This window comes from Mauremys reevesii, linkage group 9, assembly GCF_016161935.1.
Source record: "Mauremys reevesii isolate NIE-2019 linkage group 9, ASM1616193v1, whole genome shotgun sequence".
Classification (NCBI taxonomy): Eukaryota; Metazoa; Chordata; order Testudines; family Geoemydidae; genus Mauremys; species Mauremys reevesii.
In genome coordinates this window covers 55,494,349-55,519,596 of record NC_052631.1, presented here as the reverse complement: position 1 = coordinate 55,519,596, position 25,248 = coordinate 55,494,349, and the positions used below count along the sequence as shown (strand labels likewise).

At 50.7% G+C, this 25,248-nt stretch overlaps 1 protein-coding gene across 3 annotated transcripts in view; it reads left to right on the top strand.

The window, feature by feature from the left end:
* Positions 1-2,432: 2,432 nt before the first annotated feature.
* The window catches only part of ANO7 (anoctamin 7), a 29,558-nt gene continuing 6,742 nt past the window's right edge, over positions 2,433-25,248 (top strand). Inside the window, exons 1-17 of one of the 3 annotated variants that reach the window (XM_039489685.1) lie at positions 2,433-2,716; positions 6,095-6,235; positions 6,857-6,932; positions 7,497-7,663; positions 9,247-9,354; positions 10,009-10,145; positions 11,263-11,320; positions 14,326-14,436; positions 14,739-14,904; positions 16,715-16,805; positions 17,509-17,605; positions 20,237-20,380; positions 20,467-20,604; positions 20,829-20,927; positions 21,028-21,130; positions 22,469-22,580; positions 24,871-24,925. In XM_039489685.1, the coding sequence (XP_039345619.1) occupies positions 6,122-6,235; positions 6,857-6,932; positions 7,497-7,663; positions 9,247-9,354; positions 10,009-10,145; positions 11,263-11,320; positions 14,326-14,436; positions 14,739-14,904; positions 16,715-16,805; positions 17,509-17,605; positions 20,237-20,380; positions 20,467-20,604; positions 20,829-20,927; positions 21,028-21,130; positions 22,469-22,580; positions 24,871-24,925 (1,776 nt within the window). In that variant the 5' untranslated portion in view covers positions 2,433-2,716; positions 6,095-6,121. Of the gene's footprint in view, positions 2,717-6,091; positions 6,236-6,856; positions 6,933-7,496; positions 7,664-9,246; positions 9,355-10,008; positions 10,146-11,262; positions 11,321-14,325; positions 14,437-14,738; positions 14,905-16,714; positions 16,806-17,508; positions 17,606-20,236; positions 20,381-20,466; positions 20,605-20,828; positions 20,928-21,027; positions 21,131-22,468; positions 22,581-24,870; positions 24,926-25,248 lie in introns of all 3 variants that reach the window. The other 2 variants (XM_039489684.1, XM_039489686.1) reach the window with 2 other exon arrangements.

Sequence of the window (25,248 nt, the reverse complement as noted above, 5' to 3'; positions counted from 1 at the left end):
AGACAGACGCCATAGCAGGGACTCAGCGCACTGCAGCGTGACAAGCGTAATGGAAAGCCAAAGAATCAAATGGATGCTCATGGACTGGAGGACTGAAGCTATCCCACAGTTCCTGCAGCCTCCGAAAAGTATTTGCATTCTTGGCTGAGCTCCAAATGCTTCTAGGGTCAAACACAGTGTCCGCGGGTCAGGGCATAGCTTGGCAATCTACTCACCCACCCCCCACCCACCCCAGAAGCGAAAGGTAAAACAATCCTCTGACTCTTTTACATGTCACCCTATCTTTACTGAATGCTGCAGATAGACGCGATAGTGCAGCACTCAACACCAACATCCTTGCTCCCCCCCCCCCGCCATGGGCGGCTGATGGTACAATACGATGGAAATCCATCCTCATCATCAGCATCAGCTGATCGTACAAAAAGATGGAAATCCATCCTCATCATCAGCCTCAGCTGATGGTACAAAAGGACTGGTAACCGTCCTCGTCATCAGCCTATTGGCCCTAATTTTTTCTGGTGGATGGATGGTGCAATATGGCTGGTAACCATCCTCATCATAGCAACAGGGGGCTGAGCTCCATCAGCCCCCACCCTTCATGTGTAAAGAAAAGATTCAGTTGCCCCTGGACTAGCAGTGGGATGCTGGGCTTCTCTCCTACACACTGCTTAATGTCCTGTCTGGACTATCATAGCAGCTGGAGGCTGCCTTCCACTCATTTCTCACTAACAAGTCAGTGTGTCTTATTCCTGCATTCTTTATTAATTCATCACACAAGTGGGGACAATGCTACGGTAGCCAAGAAAGGCTGGGGGAAGAACGGAATCAACAGGTGGGGTTGTTACAGGAGCACCCCCTGTGAATAGCATACAGATAATAATTTCTGCAGGCTCTGACACAGAGCAGCTGTGCTCTCTGGTTCTATGATACGGTGGTTCTCTAGCACACTTGCCTATATTAGGCAGCACTGATTCTATTTTTAGATACCAAAAAGGAGGGATTGACTCAGGGAGTCATTCCCAATTTTTGCTTTTGCGCCCCTGGCTGATCGGCCAGGGGCACTTATGACAGCAGCTAATGGTACAAAACGATGGAAGGTGCAATATGGCTAGTAACCAATCTTGGCTGTTGCGCTGGCTGATTGGCCAGGGGCACTAGCAGCAAATGGTACAAAAGGACTGGTAGCCATGATCATCCTCAGTTCCAATTTATGGAAGGGTTTGGATGGTGCAATATGGCTAGTAACCATCTCTGCTGTCATGCAAAAGCAAAAGCATGCTTCTGTGTAGCGCTGCTGAATCGCCTCTGTGAGCGGCATCTAGTACACATACGGTGAGAGTCACAAACGGCAAAACAAGCTCCATGATTGCCATGCTATGGCATCTGCCAGGGCAATCCAGGGGAAAAAGGCGCGAAATGCTTGTCTGCCGTTGCTTTCCCAGACGAAGGAGTGACTGACGACATTTACCCAGAACCACCCGTGACAATGATTTTTGCCCCATCAGGCACTGGGATCTCAACCCGGAAGTTCCAAGGGGCGGGGGAGGCTGCGGGAACTATGGGATAGCTAGGGAATAGCTACCCACAGTGCAACGCTCCAGAAATCGACGCTAGCCACGGACCATGGACGCACACCACCGATTTAATGTGCTTAGTATGGCCGCGCTCCACCCGATTTTATAAATTCTGTTTTACAAAACCGGTTTATGCAAATTCGGAATAATCCCGTAGTGTAGACGTACCCTCAGTGTGAACGGGGGAATCCAGCACTCAGCTGGGCTACTACTGGATTCTTGTTTTTCAGAGGGTTTGCCTCCTATGCTCTATTCTTTGGCAACTGGGAATCTCAGCTGTCTAGTAACTCCCACACCTGCAAACTTGGGTCTTTCTCAGTGCTTCCGTGGTGGCTGCTTTTATCATAGTTGTCACATTTCAGCAAAGACCTGAGGAGAAATTGATTTGGGATGATACCAGCTTTTTTTTTGTCCTATCCTCTCCCCAGATAGAATTAATAATAATGAATAAATAGTGTCTTCCTAATATAGTCCTTTCCCACTATTTTTATTACATGTATTGTGGCAGCACCCTGAGGCTAAGCCCCACTGGGGTGCTGCACAGTGATGCTCTCGACACACCTGCATGCTAGAGAAGCACAACATGACTTGAAATCTTTAACCTGGCCAAGACACACACAGCCAGATCAGCTTGAGGGCAGAAATACCAGGATTGTTCCGCATTCCCTTCTGGTATTGGCTCTTTAAATTTTTATCATCAAAGCTTTATTTAAATGTGGCTATGCTAATTTGTGCAGGGACATGCAAATCCACACCCCCATCTCAAACAAAGGTAGGGCCTGCTAGAGACAATAAGCAGGGAAGTGATTATAAACCTGCTGTTTCCACTGCTTTATCTCCATTTCTTGGTCTTAAGCACACTCACTGGCTGGCGTTTCCCAAGACAGGAAGCAGCCATAAACTGACGTTTAAAAGCAACCAAGTGGAGATGAAGTGAGACCGTTTCCCTGTGTCTAGAAATTCCAGGGGACGCAGAGGGAGAGCGAAGCTTTGGACAGTAACCTAGAAGGACCCTTTATGGTCTTGCTTGCACTTGGAACACAGCAGGATTACTTGAGTGCAAACTGTCAGCATGGAGCTAACGTCTGGAGTCTGAACACTGGCTAGGAGGGCTTTCCAGCTGCAATAAACCCCAGTATCAGGTACAGTAGAAGGACAGGACTTCATGAAAGCATAGAGACTGTTCCTGTTCATGCTGGCCGCGTCTCTCTGTAAGGCTGGGGCAGGAATCCTGCTTCTTGGAGGGAGCAGTGTATGCTGCAACAGAGAGGCTAAAAGAATGTGCATGGTGCTGGGTTACTTGGGAGTGCTGATTCGGCTCTGTCACTGGTTTGCTGTGTGGCCAATCCCTGCAACTCTCTCTTAGGCTCCCCAGCTCTAACATGGGGTTAATACCTCACAGTTGTGGGGATTAACTGGTAGTTTTACTACTTGGGCAGAGTTTACTGTGAGACTGCTCTGAAATAGCTGTCTAGCATAGTGAACTATACTAGGAACGTGTCATTCCACTACTACTAATTTAATCAACTCATAAAAGACACACGTACACCTTGGCTCCACACACAGCCAGCGTGGTTGAGGACTGGCTGAATGTAGAGCTGAATGCAAGTAGGAACTTCCAAGGAAACATTTTGCCCCTGAACTGTATGGAGTTGCAAACTTCCAGGGAAAAATATTTCCTGAAAATCTTCATATATTTGACCAAGGCTCCATCTTCTTTACTGTTAGGATTTTACACTCTTGCTGATTTCCCCTCTTCCACAATCCAAAAACCTTCAGTGCTGATTAAAATATAGCAGTACTCATATTGGGTCCATGTTCTGCACTGACAGCTCCATTTGACTTCTGAAAGCTGTGAGGGGTGTAAGCCAGGGCTGAATTTGGCCCATGGTTTGGAGACTTAGGCTAGCATGTTCAAAGGTGCCTAGGGAATTTGGGCACTGGAATGGAACCAGGCATGTACTTTCCTGAGGAGGCTTTGCCAAGCTAAGCCTTAAATCAGCACTTCTCGGATTTTGTTGTTTGCTTTTTGTCCAGCTTCTGCTTGTGATTGGAACTTGTCCTTATTTGCAGACTCCAATCACTCTTCCCAAGATCCTTCCACCAGGTTCTTCTAATTAAAAGGAAGCTTTCCTGCTGGAGAGTTACCAGTGTGTATCTGATCTCAACCTTAATCTATTGCACAGCTGAGAATCCAGCACAACAGAGGAAGGAGACAGAATCATTTCCTGGACTATCATGCTGTTTGCATGCAGCATGCCGTTTGTTGGGGGGATGGGAGGACTGTCAGGCAATTTTCAAATTTCTTAAAAGGACAATCCATAAATGTACTGATAGCTGGCAACTGAGCTCATGTCATCATGATAGCTGGCTACTGCAGCTGAGACATGTCTGCAATCAGATTTTACTTGGGGTAATGCAAATATACCTTGGTTTTGAAATCCGGAGAGTGAAGGAAAGTTCTGTGAACCCCAGCCTGCAACCCATCTGCACCCCAAATTCTACTCATGTAAAGGCAGAGAGCCATTAGCTTAGTGTCGCTATTTTAGTTTAGTGTTTCTCACATAAGCTCAGACTGGTACATTATATTGGTCTATTGCATATGAGCCCAAGAAACTTGTATTGCTTTCTAATAACTCCTCCTGCTAACGATAGCTCATCTCAATTGATTAGACTCTGCCTGTTGGCATGCATACTTCCACCTTTTCATGTTCTCTGTATGTATAAATATCTCCTGTCTGTGTGTTCCATTCTATGCATCCGAAGAAGTGAGCTTTAGCTCACGAAAGCTCATGCTGAAATAAATTTGTTAGTCTTTAAGGTGCCACAAGTACTCCTGTATTCTGAGACTCCTGGGGCAAATACCCTACAGTGTCTGGCAGTGCTGCATGGGGAGGAAGGTTTGGCTAACTTCCATATGTGAGGCACTGCATTGTGGGATGGGGTTATGAGCAGCAGCTGAACTGCCACAGCTGTGATGCTTGGGGAAGCGGGGGGATGAGGGGGAAAATGTGTTTCACCCATTCGGATGGAAATGGTTGAAGATTGCAACAGTTCAGTGACCCTCAGCTAGAGACCTCTCCATAGGTGTTAGAGCCAAATGGCAAATCCATTGCTTGTAGAACACCTGAGCCAGTCGCTGTGTGGGAGCATGAGGCATTGCAAACTCAAGGTATTTGAACCAATCATTTGTGACACCTAATAACCTACTGTAGAAGGCACCAGTGGTTACAACAGGATTCAGAGCCCTGGGGCTAAAGTGATGCTCCTGAGACACAGCTGAGGCTGCTTATGTCCTGTCTGTGTCATGTGCAGCCTGCAATGCCCACTTCATACAAGAGATTCCCAGATCTCCCACCTCTAATTACCTTCTGAGTTTGGGACTCTTTGCAGTTACTGCACAGTTTGTTTAATGTGCTATGAAAAACAAGCCCCTTTGCATTATCTCTGGGCAAGTTTCTTTGTGAAGTTGATGTGACCAAGAAAGATAGATATGTATCGTCCTGTGATGGGAGTCCCAAAGCAGCCCTCCGCATGTTGTGGCTTAGGCATTGAACTGGTGGCAGAAGACCTTGGTTCTATTCCCAGTTCTGCCACAAACTTACTGTGAGCAAGTCACACCATTGCTCTGTGCCTCAGTTTCCCGTGTGTAAAATAGGGATAATATTTAGTGTTGGGATGCTAATCTCACTTTCTTAAATAACAAAGTTATATCTTCTAAAATGTAAATTCTATATCAGGTGCTTTAAAAGCACTAATAACAAATACATTTTATAATAAATGATTTAACACTTTACAAAAGAAATCTTAAACTTAAGATCAAATATACGTCCCCTAACTTATTAAATATCTCTGGTGATGACCTCTGAGCCAAACTATAATATGACTACCATTGTCACATGCCATGGAAAGTGTTACAGAATGCCCAGCCACCCCACCCAGACAGGGAACGAGGCACTTAATTGTCCCTAAAGCTACTCCATCTCTCTTCCTGCTTCACTTCAGAGCTTCTTCCTAAAATCTTTCCCAGCCTCTCCTGACTGGCTTCTTGATAAGCACTTGACGAAAGCTCACACATCCTTGTAAGGCATGCATGTGTTCACTTAAACCACTCTGATACAAAAGGTAACAATTTCTTTGTCCAGTGTCTCAACCTAAGTTCTCGCTGCTAGCAATGCTGCTCTTATAGATTCCCCTTGATATTTTTAAATAAAACTCCTACATTTATTTAAAACAAAATGCATTAGGTAAGTCTTGTACATAGTGAATAACTGCCTAGCAAGGTAGCAAAATACATTTATAATGTATCACAGCAGAACGAGAAGGGAAGGAAGCAGCTCCCCACTAGAGCACTCCTGTACCTCTACCATCAGGACCAGAAAGGGAGGCAACCTGTGTCTTGATCTCTCCAGGCATGGGGCCCCACACATTGTGAGGCCTGGTCTGCTGCCTCCTGTGGGAGGGAGCTTTGGCCCATTCACACTACACTCACATCTTGCTGACTTGTTTCTAAACAGCAGAAGGTGCTGGTGGCGTGAAGGATCAAGATGCAGCGGAAAAAGATCAAAGCAGATGATCATGCCAACCTGATGGGTGAAGACCAAAATGTCAAAGGGCCTAATTATGGTAGTCTGAGCCAGGCTCCTATTGAAATCTCGGAGGTAGGCATATAAAATCTACTGTGGATGGATATTTAGAGCTGTGAGGGGGAAGGGTGGGTTAATCTATGCCCATCACCTCCTGCCACAGGGGGGATGACTAGGGAGCTTTCTGGGAGCACAGATCCTGTTCCTGTTGAAGAGGTGGGGGGCAGACAACACCAGGGATGCCTGCATCCAAAGGGAAGATGAAGGAGAGGGTGTTCAGGGAGATCAGCTGCTCCAAACAATAGACAAGCTTGTATACAGAGCCACCCACTTCCAAATGGTGAGGCTGGCTGGCCATTGTTCGTGGGCCCTGTCTCCTGGCAGTCACTAAATGCACTGAGACTGGTTTGCAAACAGCAGTTCCCACTGTATGCACATGACTTATTTCATATTACCATGGCAGTAGCATATGCTCACTGTAGGAGGGCAGCCCTGTAGTCATTGCCTTCTCTCAGATGAGAGCTTAGATAAGTCCTAGCTAGCACCTTGGTGAGGTCACACTCGCTTCTGGAATCCTGGTGGGGACTGCATGATGCCAGCAGCACCTTCACTTCCTTTTGCTAGTTCCTGTCAGCATTTGGCAGGGCTGTTGCAGATACAAGCACAAGCCCCTTATGAGTTAATACTTATTTCTAGCTGAGTAAACCAAGTCAAGCGAGCCACGTCACGCAGAGCACTGCAAACGTCTTCAGCGATGGACGCACCAGGATAGGTGAGGACACAGCGCAGGGAGAAGTGTTGATCTATGGGGAGGTGGTTTTGAAGTTGGTGGCCTTTGTATTTATTTAGTTTAAAGAAGGAAACCTGTAAATAAGGGGTGAAGTCCCCAGCCCTGCTCTCAACACTGTGGACGTCCTTGGGTTGGGATGTGCCTGCCAGTCCTCGTGGATAGGGCAGAACTGAATGGGTTCTGCTGGTTGCAGTAGTTCTGTTGGGCATATCTGGAGTCCACTAGGCCCCTGTCTAGCTTGACTGTCCTGGTTTGTCTTGGGACTTTTCCTGTAGCTACATGTGGTAAACTCATTCCATAAAGGGCGGGGCTCTTAGGTTTATAATCCCCAGCCTGCTCCTCCCTGCACGTGCCCCTTTCTGCAGGCTGCTCATCTTACTCCACCAAGACTTGGCCCTGTGACAAGAATCAGCTGAGCACCAGGCAGGAGTGGATGGAGAAGCAGATGAAGCATGAGCAGTGTGGTTCCCAAGAGCTTTGCCCCTATGTGCCTTGCAGTGTCCATCTGTCTGTGATGTGGACACAAGCTGTCTCTTCTTGTCCCAGACTTCGTCCTGGTGTGGGAAGCAGATCCCCAGGAGCAGGAGGGACAGAATGAAGAAACCACTGCTGAGAGCGAGGTGCCCCGGTGGAGAAGAGCTGTTGATGTCCGCAAGACTTGGCGGAAGAAGTTTCTGAACAAGCTCCAGGCCACCGGGATCTGTATAGAAAAGGTAGCTGGATCCTTTCTGGTGCCCAGGCAGGCTTCTTCCCTGTGTATCAGCACACTAGCCTGGCTCTGTAGGGCCACCCTGTCCTGGGAGGGAGAGTTGCTTTGTTCATTGGATCCTGGTCTTCCCCCCTCTGCTCAGTAATCCTGTCTGGACGGTGTAGGACCACCCTCTCCAGAAAGGGGAGCTCATTGTCCACCTTGGCTTGGTCCTGGCTTCTCTCGGTGGGGAAAGGAAAGCAAAGGGCCAGTTGGCTGGGCAGTCTGAGGAGGAGGCTGGAAATGCAGCCATCTGTCAGCAATATAGGCAGCCTGCCAGCACGTGGTGATAAATTGAGCCTTCTTCCCCCACTGGAGCCAGGACACATGGTCAGTCCTCTCTGCATCGCTCACCCAGCAGAGAAAACCTGGTTCATGTAGAAACAAGGCCCAGCATGTTAGAGTGAAATTATGGGCGTGGTTCCCTGGGCACAGGAGGAGGGCAAAGGTGCCTTTCTGTTGTGTCATGTTAGATACCATCACCATAGTATCTGCGCACCTTCCAGCAGAGCATTAAGTGACACGAATGACCAACGTCTGTAAATCACCTTCCCGCTTCCTTTATCCCAAACCTGGTCAGGGGCCCATAGAGCCCCCAGCGTAGCCTAGCCTGCCCGCACCTGCCACACCATTTATTTGTCATGAGGGCTAACAGATGATGCCTCTTCAGGAAGCTCTCCCTCCTCTTTCCACCGCCAGAGTACCACAAAATGGATGGAGCCTGCAGCCAGAACTTTACCCTGTTCCAAAATGGCCCCCTCCCCAGTGAATGGGCCAGGGCAGCAGTGGGCATTTCAGCCTGCTGGGAATGAGGCAGGGCTGCGGTGGGTGGCTAGGGAATCATCTGCTCTTTCATTGGAATAATAATGACCTTGTGCCACATGGTGAGTGTGTCTAACCTACTCCGGTCATCTGGTGATTCTCCTGGAAGGCTCAGGAGGGGAGCTCTTTGGTCTCACGCTGCCTGGCCTGCTGGGAGATGCACTGTCGTGGAGATGAGTGATGGGAGGTGTCTGCCAACAGGAGCACGGCTTGCTCTGTGTGATATGGAAGCTACGTATGGCGGGTGCTCCTCTGCTGCGCAGTTCCCAAGCTCTGCAAGATTCCTAGGGCATGTTTACACTGCAAAAGAAAACCCCTGGCAGTGAGTCTCCAAGCCCAGGTCAACTGATTTGGGCTCACACTACAGGGTTAAAAATAGCAGTGTAGATGTTCCGACTCTGGCTGGGGCCCCGGGCTCTGAGACACACAGTTCGGGGCCCTGGGCTCCAGCCTGAGCAGGAACATCTACACTGATATTTTTAGCCCCATTGTGTGAGCCTGAGCTCTGGATTTTTCTTTGCAGTGTAGACATCCCCCTAGCTAGAGGCTTAGTAACAGCACAGCTAGGGTGAGCTCTGCATGGCTGGCCCCTTGCTGCTATGAATCTACATAGAAGCCTCAATTTCAAGGTATCCTTGTTGATTCACCCCAGCTGATGATCCAGCCTATAATGCCAGGCCTGAGTACAACATGTAGCTAATTCCAGCTTTCCCTCTTCTCTCCTAGCACGTGGTCCAGGATGAGAAGAAGGTGGTGCACTATGTGCTGCTGAACGCCCCCTGGAGCGTGCTGTGTTATTATGCAGAGGATCTCCGGCTGAGGCTCCCCCTGCAGGTGAAGGTCTTTCCGAGACTCATCCTCTTCCCTCTAGGGCCCAGTTCACCCCTGCAGGAGCTGAGGAACTCCCAGTCGCCAGGGTGAAGCCATCCCACTGCTCCCATGTGCCACAGGGGGGAGAGTTGTGAGGGGGGATGACTCCACGCTGGCTGATTGTCGCACACTCTGGGCTGGGCAGTGACACAGTATGGAGCCAGATTAGGGTGACCAGATGAGATGAAGAAAATATCGGGACACATGGTGGGGGGGAGGATCCGTCGGCGGAGCAAAAAAACCCAAAAAAAACTAAGTGCTGCCAGCGGAGCAAAAGATCAGTCAAGGTGCCGGACAACCACCCAAATATTGGGACGGTCCCGATTTTATTGCCCTCCTGTTTTCAGAGGCCTTAATCCTGTGGGCTTTGCTCAGCAAAACTGTCCTGGACATCAGCAGGGGGGCTCCTGTGCAGGCCCCGGAGGAGCTTACTTATCCCTTCAGTTCTTCCCCACTCACCCTCTTTCACATGCCAGTGCTCCCAGCCTCTCGCGCTGTTGTGCATGCAGCTGGGGCACTTGTCTCTTCCCCCACCCTCCTCTGTCCCCAGAAGCTGACTCGGCACCATGCTGCTGCTGTTGTCCTCCTCCTGAGCGTTTTTCTCTTGCTTGTGCCCAGGCCCTGCCGAATCAGGCTTCAAACTGGTCTGACAGAGTGGCGAAGCAGCTGGGTGTCCCCAGCCTGCTGCATGAGGAGGTTCCCAATCTGCCCCTGGACTACTACACTTGTCACTTCAAAGTGAACAAGTTAGCATGGTAAGAGCCCCGGGAGCCTGTGGAAGGAATTCACTCCTGCTTCCTTGTGCTGATCACCTTTCCTCTTCCTGCTGTCTCCCTGAGGGCAAGGGCTATGGCACAGGCAGTTACCCAAGAGGCTCTGAGAGGAGACCTCTTCTCCCTGTCCAACAGGCCTGCAGGGCACCCACAGGGAAGCCTGTTACGCCACCTGCTGGAGTGCTCATCCAGGCAGCTGCCTGTTGTCTGCCTTCCCCTTTCTGCCTGTGCACGTTATCTGCCTAGATCAGGGGTGGGCAAACTTTTTGGCCCGAGGGCCACATTGAGGTTTCAAAACTGTATGGAGGGCTGGGTAGGGCAGGCTCCCCAAACAGCCTGGCCCCCGCCCCCATCCGATCCCCTTCCACTTGCCACCCAGAGCCAGACACGCTGCCGCGCTGCCCTGCAGGAGCGTGCAGCCCTGCCGCCCAGAGCACTGCCCGTGCGGTGGCTTAGCTACGGGGGAGGGGGAACAGCAGGGGAGGGGCCACGGGTAGCCTCCCCGGCCAGGAGCTCAAGGGCCGGGCAGGATGGTCCTGCAGGCCGTATGTGGCCCACGGGCCGTAGTTTGCCCACCTTTGGCCTAGATCGTAAACTCTTCAGGGCAGGGAGCACGTTGGTGTCAGTGTCCCTGAGACCCCTAGTGCACTGCCGAAGCTATCCGAGCAATGAAGGGATAAGAATTAAATACCATCACTTGGCCGGGCACAAGGTACCTATAGGGAGGAGGAGCCATGTGTGCGCAAAAGGCAGGGGTGGGGTGGGTGGGTTGATGATCAGCAGAGCAAGGCTGCTGTGAGAGGACTATCCTGGGAGAGTGACTCTATAGGCCGCCCCTCTGAGCTGATGGGTGAAGCCAAGGAGGTGACCTGCCAGTTGGAACTGCCTCTGCAAGTGCCTTCTCTTTGCAGCTGGGCTGGCAAGGGCAGGGAGGTGCCATCCTCAGCTGGATGGGTGAGGTGCAGGGCTGTACCGGTGGCAAAATGGGGTGGGGAAGTGGATGGCTGTGGGCTCAGGGAGAGGAAGCAGGATGGCTTGTCCTGTGGGTTGCACTTTGGGGGGCATGTTCCCATCATGGTTCTGGTGTGTGTGATTGCAGGTTCCTAGGGAGCAATGAGCAAGACACCTTCTTCAGCAGCACACAGCGGCACAGGATAGTGAGTAGCCAGCCCAGGGGTCTTCTGGGGAGGGAGAGGTCCCGCAGGACCTGGGGCTGAGATGGGCCCTTCCTCCTTGGCTTCTGGTTCAATTCTTTATCATCCTAATTCGTTGCTTTTGTGTCAGCCCAGCTGGGAAGGGCTTGAGTGTTCTGGCCCGGGCAGAAAGGGCCACGCAGGGGGGAGGCTTTGGGTGCAGCAAGTTTGGGCCCCTGGTGAGGCTTGGGTTTGGGCTAGGAGGAGAGATGGGTGTCATGGAGAAGGCCCCACTTGAATCTGGAGGGTGCAGGGCTTCCAGGGAGGCATGGGCTTAGGTTGGGGGCAGGTATGGTGGCCTCTAGGGAGGTTGACATTTAAGCAGAGGGAACGTTGAGTTTAGGGGGTAGCTTGAGTAACGAGTGGGCTTGTGACCCTGGCTGTGTAGGCGGTAGGCACACCCCAGATCCTGATCAGCCTAAAGAGGGTCACTTACTCCTGTGAAAAGTGAGTGTGAAATGTTACCAAATCAGATGTCTCTGCTTTGCTGCCCAGGTGTGAATGGCTGCCCAGGTGTGAATGGTTGCAATGTGCAAGGTAGTGGGGAATCAGCTATCTATTTTAGGGACTTACAGGGCCCCCCTCTTCATTGGATCTGAGCACCTCACAATCTTTAAAGCTTATGAGGCAGGGCAGAGCTATTATTCCCATTTACAAGTGGGGAACTGAGGCACAGAGAGGCTAGGTGACGTGCCCAAGTTCACACACACACAGTCTGTGGCGGAGCAGGACCAGGTCTCGCAAGTCCTAGACTACTGCCCTAATTACTGGACCATCCTGCCTCTGTCAGCTCCTGCAAGTCTCTCAGTCACTGAACATACTGGTCATGTCCTGCCAGGGTGTGAGGCAATAGCTAACGGTTAGATGGAAGGATTAGATTTTTATCAAGAAACGTCAATTTTACTGTACAATGCAAGCTGACGAAAAAATATTTCCATTGATAAATGAAACTCACAGATAAGTAAAGTAAGAAAAATGCTGCTTGTATTAGAGAGTGATTCAAGGATATTTACTTCATATATTTTGATGTGATGCTGTCAATTTTGTTTTACCGGTTATAGAACTTTAACTTTTGTGAATCACAACATCTACTATCATTAAATAATTATTGTCTGACACCCCCCCCATTATTTCCTGCCACTATGAAAATTTAAATTAATAAACATTTAAAAAATGCTTAAAATTTTTTTGTGTAACTCTGAAAGTTTAAATAGATTAAAAACTTCTTAAAATAAACATCAATATTATCCATTAATTATAAAAAGATAAAAATTGAATTCTACCAAGCCCACTAATGATCAACAATATCCTGCTGTTTATAAACCTCAAGATAGGAGGGTCTTCCTTCCTGCTCCATCTCTTTGTGCTGTAAGCCAAGCAGCCATGCAGCCTGGTGCCAAAAACTTGACTTCCAATGAGGAAAGTCAAAAGCCCAGAAGTGATGAATTTCTCCCACTGGGGCAGTGTCTGCCCATGGACTAGAGCCTGTCAAAAGTGCACTTTGCAAAATACAGGTCAGAACTGATACAAACGTAGCTGCTAGTAAATTACCAGTGTATTTGTGAGGACACCAAGACATATGTGCTGTGAGTTTGTTCCTGACCATATTGACTGGGCTGGGGTGATACTGCCTTGCTAATGGAAAAGCAGCTACAGAACACAGAGAAACTAGGCCACTTATTTTAAAGAAGAAAGTAGTGAAGTAAGAAAACAGCCATTTGTTTTCTCTTTCCTGTCTGCATTCTCCTCCTCATTTGTAGAAGCAGCAAAGAATCCTGTGGCACCTTATAGACTAACAGACGTTTTGCAGCATGAGCTTTCGTGGGTGAATACCCACTTCTTCGGATGCAAGTAGTGGCCATTTATCCTTTTCCTTAGAGACTGTCCAGTTTGGCCGATGTACATAGCAGAGGGGCATTGCTAGCATATGATGGAACCGGTGATGGTGTGGCTGATCTGGTTAGGTCCTGTGATGGTGTCGCTGGTGTAGATATGTGGGCAGAGTTGGCATCGAGGTTTGTTGCATGGACTGGTTCCTGAGTTAGAGTTACTATGGTGCGGTGTGCAGTTACTGGTGATAGTAACTCTAACTCAGGAACCAATCCATGCAACAAACCTCAATGCCAACTCTGCCCACATATCTACACCAGCGACATCATCACAGGACCTAACCAGATCAGCCACACCATCACCGGTTCCATCGTATTCACCCACAAAAGCTCATGCTGCAAAACATCTGTTAGTCTATAAGGTGCCACAGGATTCTTTGCTGCTTCTACAGAACCAGACTAACACGGCTACCCCTCTGATACTCCTCATTTGTGTGACTTTAGGCTTAAAGGAATCCTTCAAAGATTTTTTTTTAAGAATAGCTCTCACTCATTTGTGTTGCTTTATGATATATAAAGGCCTGAAAGATGTGTTTCAAACAAAGTTGTCTTTCTTGTTTGTTAACAATAGAAATATCATGGCTGTTAATTCTGGTCTTCTCTGGTTTAGGCTTTTTGTGGAGTCTGAAGGAGGTGTAGTGTGAGGATTTTGCTCATTCATGGGCAGTGTGGGGTTTGAATTTTAACAAAGACCACTTTTCTCCTAAGACTTCATTGGCAATTGGAGTTAAATAGATTTTAACACACACAAAGTTTAAAGAGGCTGACTAAAAACGAACCCATCTTTCTCAGGTTTCAATGTCTGGGGAAGGGAATGTTACAATGCCTATGAGAGTCAGGCTTGGAATTGGTGGCAAAAAACAACTTCTTGTACCTGAATTCATATGAACTTGTTTAGTCTCTTTCCACCCAAATTCTCCATTTCCCTCTGGAAAGATGGTTGCTGAGAACCTTTGAGGCATGGGTCTCCATAGCGCAGTGCGGAGCATGGTGTCGGTGCTTAGAGAGAGATCATGGGGCTGTCGTTGGAGCTTTCGTCAGTATGACAGCAGTTATTTACCATCTCTTTGCTTCCCCCAGCTGTACGAGATCCTGGCCACGACACCATATGGCCACCTGAAGCAGGGGGAGGTTGGGGTGGATCGGCTGCTGAGCGAGAATGTCTTTGCAGCTGCATTCCCTCTGCATGAGGTAAGTCAGGAGACAGTCTCTTTCTAGCACCGGTTCCCTGCTACCTCAGCCAGACTGGACTTTGGTCATGCCTCGATCTACAGCTCAGGGGGCAGCAGGGAGCCCTGGCCAGGCAGAGCACTTGTGTGGCCTCTGCCCAGAAGGGGACCGGGCTGTTCAAAAAGCTCCTTATTCAGCCTTTCCAAAAGAACGCGGAGGTAACTGGGGTTGGGGTAGCATGGCTGTGGGGAGCTGGGGAGGCAGGGGGCTGCTGTCAAACCCCTCTGCCCAGCCCAGCCAGCTGCTCAGCTTCTCCCCTGCAGGGTCCCTTTGCAGTACCCGCTGACAGGCTGGCCCCTGAGAGCCTGACCGAGCGCCAGGTCCTCTTCCAGTACTGGGCGAGGTGGCGGAAATGGAACAGATACCAGCCACTGGATCACATCCGCAGGTACTTTGGAGAGAAGATCGCACTCTACTTTGCCTGGCTGGGTGAGTACAATGCTCTTCGGAGCCCTCCCTACAACCTGCCTTCATCCCTGGCCCCAGCCAGATGTGTCAATACGCTGCCCTGGATCTCCTGCCCCATTATCTTTAGCCTCTAGCCTGCACCTCTGTCTCCAACCAATTCCTGAGCTGCGATAACCATGTGTTCCTCATGCCCACTGGAAAAGGAACTGGAGCCTCGCTGATCAGGAGATCAGACTGTCCAGGCTTGGTGAAGAATAATGCCTCCTGCAGCCATGTGGCACAAAGGGGATGGGTTCTAGCCAGCAGCGGAAGGGCACCACCAGCACTAGTGTGCATTGTTCTGCCCTGCTCCTTACTGCTCCCTCAACCACCTACTGTGGCACCCAGCTCTGCCCTAACCTGAAACCTTCTCCAGAAAGAGCTAATGCTCCACTGGAGCATCGGCCTCCTTGTCTTCTGCTGCAGGGAATGCTGGGATCAGCGCAGAGAATAACAATCGCTTGTGTAAGCAGAGCGCTTTGCTTCCCCAGTGCAGACCAAGGACGGGCTGTACTATAGTAAGGGGCACCCTTTACATCGGGTGCATGGGTGTCATTGCCAGAGGAGCAGGGAGGATCTTTCTCAGGTTGCCATTTTTCACTAATCATCCTTCTTGCCCCTTTCCTGCTATGGCTTGTTAAGAGAAGCTAGATTAGGGTGCATTTGTTTTTCTTGTACTGGGATTGTCTGCCAAGCAAGGAAAGCTGTCCCTCTTGCACAGAGCAGCAGCCCGAAAGCTCCAATGGCCAGAAGCCCTTCCTGTTGTGTCCAAGCTGTGGGATGCATTTGAAATGAACGTGGCTGACCAAGCAGGAGCAATGGATGCTTTGCTGGTCCTTGTCTGCGGTGGGGCTGAGTTTCAAGTCCTAGTCCTAATCTACAAAACCCTCCATAGACCAGGACACTCATCCCTTCGCCACAGCCCATCAAGACAAGTTCTCCATGATGGGACCCCAGCTGTGGCACTCCTGATCAGAGGAGATCGTAGCTGGAGCCTAGATCTACATGCAAGCCCCCCAACACCCTTTCTCTGAGGCTTCCCCCAGGAACACCATCCATTCCCACTGCCTGTCGCTGAGGAGAGGAGGGAGAAGCTGCAATAGAAAGGGAGGAAAGAAAAAGGAGAGAGAAATGGACAAAATTAATTAAAAATTAAATTAATTAAAAATAGGTCTGGAATGGGGAGAAACAAAAAGTTGATGTATGGCCAAAGAACGTAATTGTTGGCATGCTGGCAAGCGTAACAGACTCTGCCTTGCCTCCCGACTTGATTAACTTGGATCGTTGTCTCTGTGCATTGGACACGAAGGTGGGATTCCCACTGCCACTCGGCACTGGGCAAGCTCTGCTTCATAGGAGCAGAACTGAGCCAGCACTGAATGGTTTTGAAAGTCCTGCCCTATGGCCATTACCAAACCCAGCCTCTCTCTGAAGGCCACGTCTCAGGGTGAGGACATAGCCAGCAGGAGGATCTTGAAGTCAATGCCAGGGTGGGATAACCCTTAACCTCCCCTTTTACCCGCATGTAGATGGGAGGAAGCCCCTGCTCCCTAAGTGACCTCTGAGAACATGGTGCAGAACATGGTGGGAATCCTCCTTTACAATGGCTAGCAGGGGACTCGCCTTCAGCTGCTGGGATGCAGTGCGTCGCTCCGCAATTGGTTTCACTAGGAATGTGGGCCTCTGAACTGGGCTCTGCTGCTGAGATGAGGGTACAGGTTGGCTACAGGTCCTGTGTTTGCAATGAGACTCCCACTCTGAGGGACTGGCCTTCTCTCTTCCCTCTCTTTAGGTTTCTATACTGGGTGGCTCTTGCCTGCGGCAGTTGTGGGGACACTGGTTTTCATCGCAGGCATATTTCTGATGCTGAGCGACATACCTGCGTAAGTGTCAGCATCTCTCCCCTTTCTGTCCCTGCCTTCTCCTTCCCTCTCCCACTGGCTGTCTCCAGCCTGGAGGATGTGGGGGCAGCCCCAGGGAAGGCTGGAAGTCAGCAATTCCTGGCTGCCTCTCCTGAGGTCAGTCCACTAGGCCACAGCACTCCCAAAACGCACGCTCACTGTTGAGCAAACCTGGCTTCTCACAGGCTTCTGAGCAAAACTCCTGGTGAACAACCCAACTGCGAGGGGGTCAAAGTCCCCTAAACACCCTGCAGGGAAATGTCACCCAGTATGTGACCACCTGTTCCTCCCTGTCTGGCCCCAGGTATCTGCTGTCTGGCCCCAGGTTCCAACATGGAGGGGCAATGGCTAGATTCTAACCAGAGGAAACTGTTGGAGAGAAGCTCCATGAGGTGTTTCTGTCCAGGGCAAGGGCAGGCAGCAAAGGGCCAGTGCTCTGTGCTGCCACGTGAGCATCCCAGCTTTGATCCCAAATGCCGTGCTCTCACCTGAGGACCTGCAAGGGGAATGTGCTCAGCGGCTTTGCTCCCCCAGGACCCTCTGGCTGATTTAAGGATCAGTGTTTATGGACTCCCATGGGGTCCTGGCTAGTCCTGCATCACTGGAAAGAATGAGGCCTCAAGAGGTGTGAAAGGATGTACCATGGTCCTGATTTCTTTCCTTGTCTGCCTCCCCCCTGCCCCAGGCAGGAGATCTGTGAGAGCGAGGATCAGTACCAGATGTGCCCGCTGTGTAAGGAGTGCCCACAGTGGCAGCTCTCCAGCATCTGCAGCATGTTCAAGGTAAGGTTTGTGGCTCTGAGTGGTTAATTTCCAAAGGGGAGGGCCAGGAAGAGAGAATATCCTGCAGTCTCCCCCGTAGATGGTGCTTGCTAGAGTGCCCAGGTGTGCACAGCTCTCTCGCCCCTGCGCCAGGGCCTGGCTGGGCTGGGAGGTGCTGTGTTTATGCACGAGGAGGGGTGATAACCAGGCTGTTTGCACAAGCACAATGCACTGGGATTTGCTCTCTGCCTTTTCATCTTAATGGCACTAGAGGAGACATCTCAGGGGACATGCTTCTGTGTGAGAGGAGAGAGCACCAGGACTCACCTCCCCCAGGACCTTTCCTCATCCCCTCCCATCAGCAGCACTGGACCCTTTCCCCTCTTGCTAGTGTCAAAGTTAGACTCAGGACTCACAGTTTGTCAGACCACTCTGTTTTATTAGCACAGCGCTCTGCTAAGAACACCCAGATAATGTGAGCACCATGCAAGACACAAACTATCTTATTTATACAGCTAAAAGGGCATGGACTTAACAAGATAACGAAGGAAGCAGAACTGACAAGTTTACCAGAGGCTGGACATACATAGTTAATTTCCTTACTAACTTTTACCAATCTTCGGCTAATGTTAAGTGGGTTCACTGTTTATGCCTTAATGTTTCTTTTCCTGACACCTGTATTTCAACATTTATTTCTGCTTAAAGGAACATACAACATTTCTTTAATCCATTCTTATTTTTACAATATAATTCATTCTACTTTCACACTAGCAGGGGCGGCTCTAGGCACCAGCAAAACAAGCTGGTGCCTAGGGCGGCCAAATCTAGGGGGCGTCCCCTGCCGCCGAGGGGGGGCGTCAGGCTGGGCCGGCGGACCTGCCGCAGTCATGCCTGCGGGAGGTCCACCGGAGCCCCGGGATGACCGGACCTGCCGCAGGCATGACTGCAGAGGGGGCGCTCGTCCCGCGGCTTGGCTGGACCTCCCGCAGGCATGACTGCGGCAGCTCAAGCGGAGCCGCCGCGTCCGCGAACCGTCCGCAGCCGCGGGGGCTACAGCCGAGCCACGCGGGACCAGCGGACCCTCCGCAGTCATGCCCGCGGGAGGTCCGCTGCTCCCGCGGCTCCGGGGCGCCTCCCGCGCATGACTGCTTGGGGCGGCCAAAACGCTAGAGCCGCCCCTGCACACTAGTCTCCCTCCTCCCAGCTGTGCACATTTGCTGGCATCCCACCTCCTAAACCATCCCTCTCCAGCTCCTCTTACCCTCTTCTCCCTTGCATCCCCTCCCTAGTCTGTTCCTCCCCAGGTCCACTGCCTCTTCCTTGGCTTCCCCCTGCTATCCCTCCTTGTTCCCTCTCTTGCATGCCTTGTCTGATTCCCTCCCACCTCTCCTCTCCCTGTGTGTACAAAGTCTCTCCTTTCTGGTGCTGGAGCAGGTCATGCTGCAGAGATGAGAAGGGGTCTGTTTCACTTTGCTGCTTGCACATGGAGTGGAGCAGCAGAGATGGATCTCAGGGACAGCTCCTTCTCGGGTGCTGCTCTAGTGTGTGTGGAAAGCACAGCAGAGCACAGAAGAGGCTTTCTGCAGCTTGAACTGGCTATGCAGATTCACACTACCACATGGACATTTCTTGCCTCAGGACGGAGATCTGCTCTGCACAGCAAGCCTCTGCTGAGCTGGGTAGTCGCAAGATTCTACACTTAAGGGATTATGGTTGTCGGGCTAATCTCCCTCTGTAAGCTACATAATGGACCAGTCCTCCCAACTGATATAAATTGGCATGGCTCCATTGACTTCAGTTTTAGTCCAGACTTGCACCAGGTGGGGATCTGTCCCATTGGCTCCAGTGGAGCTAGGGCTGATTTACACCAGCTGGGGATCTGGCTCAATGCTCTTTCGCCAGCAGGAGATAGCGCTGATAGTGCTGACGTAAGGTTCCTCAGACAGTGAGGGTGACCTCTCCATGTGGCTCCAACCTCTTCCCAGGGAGATTCAAGCAAATCCAGAGAGAATAAGGAAAGACTCTCTCCCTTTCTGCCTGTCTGAAGCTGAGGCCCCATCCCTGTGCAGGGAGAGATGAATGCTCAGAGTCGGAGGGATCCTGCTCTGAGCCTGGGGATGAAGCCTGTACGGGGCCCCAAGCTGTGAACTGCTCCCTGCACACCCCAAAGCCATACCCCACCGTCGCCTTCTCAGCGCAGCACAGGCAGCTCTGGTTGATCAGACACAGGAATCCCAATCGCCCTGTCCCCATGCCTCCATTCCTGACATGCCATGACTTGTGTTTGGGAGCAGCATGGGTCTGGTGTTGGCAACAAGTGGGCAAATCAGCTGTGCATTATGCTGCCACTGATCTCCTTGCTGCCTCTGGAGCGCTGCAGCCTGAGTCCAAGGACTCAGACTGATCCAGCACTCTGATTCTTGTAGATGATCAGTTCCAGTGCTGCTTTGTCTCTTACCGAAACCCCAATGCTTCCCTTGGGGAACCTCCTGGTCTGTCCCAGAGGGAAACTCATTCTCTCTCTCCTGCCCTCACCCTCCTTCACACACCCAGAAAATTAGCACTCTGCTGCTCTCAGGATCCACCTTAGCATCCCTTTCCTCCTACAGGTCCCCTGAGTGTTCCTTTCACTCGCCTTGCTTTGCTCCATAGGCAGGTCGCCTCTTCGACCATGGTGGGACCATCTTCTTCAGCATTTTCATGTCCCTGTGGGCGGTGACATTCCTGGAGTACTGGAAGCGGATGAACGCCACCCTGGCACATCGCTGGGACTGTTCCGATTTCGAGGACATTGAGGTACAGGCCTGGTCCTCCATCACACAGCTGAACTCCCAAGGCTGTACAAAGCCAAATCAAGGTGATGCCTTTTCCCACTGTCCTAGGAGCGGCCGCGACCTCAGTTCACTGCCATGGCTCCCATGACGATGGAGAACCCAATTACTGGAGCAGAGGAGCCATATTTTCCTAAGCGGAGCCGTGTAAAACGGGTCACGGCTGGATTGATGGTCATCATCATGATGGTAAGGGCACTGCAGGCCGCTGCCCTGTGCCTGGCTCTGAAGGCCTTTCATGGAGTCTGCAGCTCCTGGCATGATTGCCTCTTTTCTGCATGCTGTTTGCCTCTTACTGCCTCCATGGCTCTCCCATAGCTGCCAGTGCCCCCAGAGATCAGAGCAAGCCCAGCTCCCCCAAACACACTGTAGTTCCTGATGGCAAGTTGATGGCCACTGGGTTGTGTTTGCAGATTGCTGTGGTTGTGATGTTTCTGATCTCCATTATCCTGTACCGGGCGATCATCAGCATCCTTGTGTCAAGATCTGGGAACTTCCTCTTTGTGGCATCGGTAAGAGGTAGATGCAGCCAGCTCTGCCCTGGGGTTTAATGGGCTTGAGCAAGGCCCAGGGGATGTTCTGGTTCATTCCCTCTGCTCTCCTCTTTTCTAGGCGTCTCGTATTGCCAGCCTCACTGGCTCAGTGGTGAATCTAATCTTCATCCTCATCCTCTCTAAAATTTACATTGCACTGGCCCATTTCCTTACCAAGTGGGGTAAGTGGTGGAAGAGAAATGGCACAGACTTCAACTGTGGTTCCCTGGGACAGTTCCTGACAGGCCTGGCTCCCCACTCCTTTGCAACTTTTGCATTGCAATCACATCCACCTGCACAAAGCGAGTGTGAAACACTGCCACCTGATCTGAGAGGGAGTCACACCCACTCACACAGGAGGGGAGAATCTGGTCCATTGTCTTCAGCTGGATTCTTATGCCATTAAGCAGGGGCAGCTAAAAGAAATTGGATTTAGGTGCAGAAGGGAAAAGGCAGAAAAACGAGGATACAGACAGGTCAGGAACTGAGAAAGGTGGAAGGGCTCAGATCAAAGTAGAGAGGTACCAAGGCAGGGAATGAGTGCAGGTGTTTGGTGTAGGGTCACAAGGTTGCCACCTTTCCCAGTTTTCATGAATGCTGTCTTAGGTCCTGCAAGCTAGATAGTGTGACACAAGGCAGGAATTTGTCTCATAGGGCAAAACATCAAAAGTTGCAATGCACAAGTCCTGTAGTCAGGTGTCCAATGGCTTTCTGTGGGTCCAGGGCTAATGCTGGCAGATGCCTGGGGAAAGCATTGTGTGTGCAGAGGGATGTTGGAAATAATTAGAGAAGGCTGAATTTTTTAAACAATCTTTTTGATTAATATTTTAATTTTAATTGAAATATTCTTTTTTTGGCTGGTGGAGGGAACTTTGGTTTTCATTTAATCAATAAACTGAAATTTAGTGACAGTTGTTGGATATTTTCTGCTGAAAATTTCAAACTTACAGGAAATGAAAATGTTTTTGTTAATTTTTTTGCAGAATAATACAGCAATTTTTTTCACCAGCTCTAGAAATAATATTAAAGGATATGATCTTTATTAGCCTTTAAAAAGAAAAATAATTCTAATGAATTTGCTAGTAGCTAGTTTATAGGTACAGTACAACATTATTGCCCTCTGCTGGACAGAATCAGAACTGTACATGTGTGTGTCCTAGGCCCTTTATTGCTGACTGCTAATCGAGATTCTCCATAAGCTCAAGAAGCAGGGCCATGGGCTTGTGCACAAGAGGGACTGGGTTCTATCCTGGCTGTCCTATGACGTACTGCATGGCCACACCATATAGCATAACACCCGTGAAATCCTAGGTGACCATGCATTTGTTGGGAGTTTTAAAAATACAGACATCTTAAAGATCAAACAAAAAAGCCTCCTAAACAACACACAGTCATCCAGGTTCCTCTGTTAGGGATGCTGTTGCCATGGTTACTGGGTGACAGGAGTAAGTGCTGCTAGTCTGCTTGAATGTTGCCGCAGGGCAGAGCTGATGCTGTCTGTGTGTGTTGCTCTGCCACAGAGATGCACCGGACTCAGACGAAGTATGAAGATGCTTTCACCTTCAAAGTGTTTGTCTTCCAGTTTGTCAATTTCTACTCTTCTCCCATCTACATCGCATTCTTCAAGGGCAGGTAAGACATCTCCAGGGGAGGGCAGCTCTTGCCTCCCCCACCGATCCCCCAGCTCTGGGGCATGGCCCCCTCCTCCAAACATAAACCCATCTTAGCTGGTGGCTGGAGTTCCTGCGGCTGGCCCAGAGGGACCTGGTGATGTGCAGTTCCAGTGGATAGCCCTAGAGCAGTGGTTCTCAAACTGTGGTCAGTGGACCATGAGTGATCTGCCAGCTCCATTCAGGTGGTCCGCGGATAGTTCCCTCTAAGGTGTGCAGCCACACATGAGAGAATGAAGGGCCACCGACCTAATTAGTGGAGCTGCATAGGTGTGGCTCCACTAATTAGGTGCCTGAACCCTGGAGAAGATGCACATGTAAGATGAGGTGGTGGCCTTGGGGGGGAATAGGGGGTAGTTGGGAGGGGGAAGTGGGGTGAGAAGAGGTGGTGGTGGGGGGGGGAAATTTGGGAGGTGCAGGGCTGTGGTGGCCAGAGAAAGAGGCGACTTTCCCCAACGCCAGGGCTGCGGCTGCCTTCTTCCCAGCCTTAGCTCTGGGTGGGGCAGAGATACTCCCCCCTTCCCAGCCCCAGCTCGGGGGCTGCCACGGGGGTGGGGTGGGGAGAGGGCACATCCATCGCATTAGAAAGGTAAGACTACTGACATTAAAATATGAGGTGTGTGCTTTTATTTGTAGAACAAAAAATGTTTATTTTTTTAAGATCTAGCACTTTTATCCAAAACACTTTACAATAGTTAGCTAACAGTACAAACAACATTTGGGCGGACCACTTAATGATCTTTCAAGACCCTCAGCAATTTTCAAGTGGTCCTTGGAGGGAAAAAAAAAGTTTGAGAACCACTGCAAGAGAGAGAGACAGGGAAGCTGCAGCACTGCTGCCATCTAGAGGCAATGAGCGGCATGAGATGGAATGTGCGGGTTTCCTGCACAATTCTAACGTGGGAAGGAGCAACTAGAAACCACCCTTGTGCCTGTGTAGCTCTGAAGCAGCCCTGTATCTGTGCAGTGAGCATGTCGGAGAGCTAGCTGGCCTTTTCAGTGTATGATCCCATGGCACACATAGCCAGTTCAGACTGTTGAGGGGCTGGGGGTCCTGTATCCGAGGGGTCTCTGTGTGGGAAGCTGAGTTTGGGAATAGGGTGACCAGATGTCCTGATTTTATAGAGACAGTCCTGATTATTGGGTCTTTTTCTTATATAGCTATTACCCCCAACCCCCGTCCTGGTTTTTCACATTTGCTGTCTGGTCACCCTATTTGGGAAGCACATGCCCATTGGGGAAGCCCCTCCAAAGCTCAGAGCTGAGACTCCTTGGGCAACCTGGGGCTTTTGCTCCCTGGTGGTGATGAGGGTGCTTGTTGTGTGCAGAGCTGGGATTCTGAAGGGAAGCCAGACTGTCGCTGTGTTGCACGGGGAAGGTCTGCTGTATCAGCAACTGGCGGATCCTGTTGCAAGGCCCCAACTGCCATTATTTTATATAGAGACCCCCGCTAAGATCAGGGCCCCGTTGTGTTTCTGGGTGCTGCACATGCAGTGAGACCCAGCCCCAAGGAGCATACAATTGAAACAGTGGGTGGGAGAGGAAACAGGCACGGGCGAGTGATGTGACCTGCCCAGGTCTCCCAGCAGGGCAGTGACAGATCTGGGGATGGCATGCAGGGCTGGAGTTCCAGCCCAGGCCTGATCCAAGACCATGCTGCTCCCCAGAACTGATGGAAATGGGATCTGAAGCAGAGGGTTAAGCAGGGGAGTGCTGGGGGTAATTGTAGCCAGCATAGTTGTATGTAGTGGGCTGAAGTTTTGCTTCAAATGCCTCTCACATGTGGAAGGGATGAAATTAACATGAGGGACAAGTCTGGGGGTGCCCTTTGATGATCTCCTTTCAGACAGGCACCCTTGCACTGTGTCCCTCCTTTCCCCTCTGTTGGGAAGAACAGGGCACAGGGTGAGTGAGAAATTCCTGAGACACATGCTTCCATCATGGGAAGTTCCTGGCAGGCAGAGCTGCCCTCCATGCCCATCCACAGGGTATCATCCGTGCTGGCTTCAGATGTGGGGTGAGGAAGAAGAAGATGAAGTAGGTCTGACCTTGTCCTATTCAATCCAGCAGGACTGGCTGAGTGGCGTCCTCAGCCACCTAATGGACAAGGGTGGCTGGGATGTGGGAGCAAGGCACGGTGCATGACAGCACCACATCTCGAGTAGCCTCAGGAGGAATAAGAGATTGATGGGGGGAAGTAAGGGGTTCAGCTGTGCATTTATTGCTCTGTCTTGCCATCCTGGATTTCCCAGGTTTGTAGGCTACCCAGGGCACTACAAGACCTTGCTTGGGATTCGCAACGAGGACGTAAGTATCAGCTGATAAAGGTTGAGAACATAAGACGGGCCATGCTGGGTCATATCAATGGTCCCTCTGGCCTAGGGTCCTGACACTGGCCAGGGCCAGGTGCTTCAGAGGGAGTGAAGGGAACAGAGCAATTAACGAGTGTCCATTCCCCATCATCCAGTAGCAGTGTCTGGCAGGAGGTTGGAGTCTTAGGTGAGGGACAGTGTGAGGTAACCTACCAAACAGAATGGGGACCCTTTGCTGGGGTGGCAGGAAACACTCCAGTTGCTGCCCAGCTCTGTGCATGGGGAAAGGCTCCACAGTTCTCAGGACAGCCCTGGCCA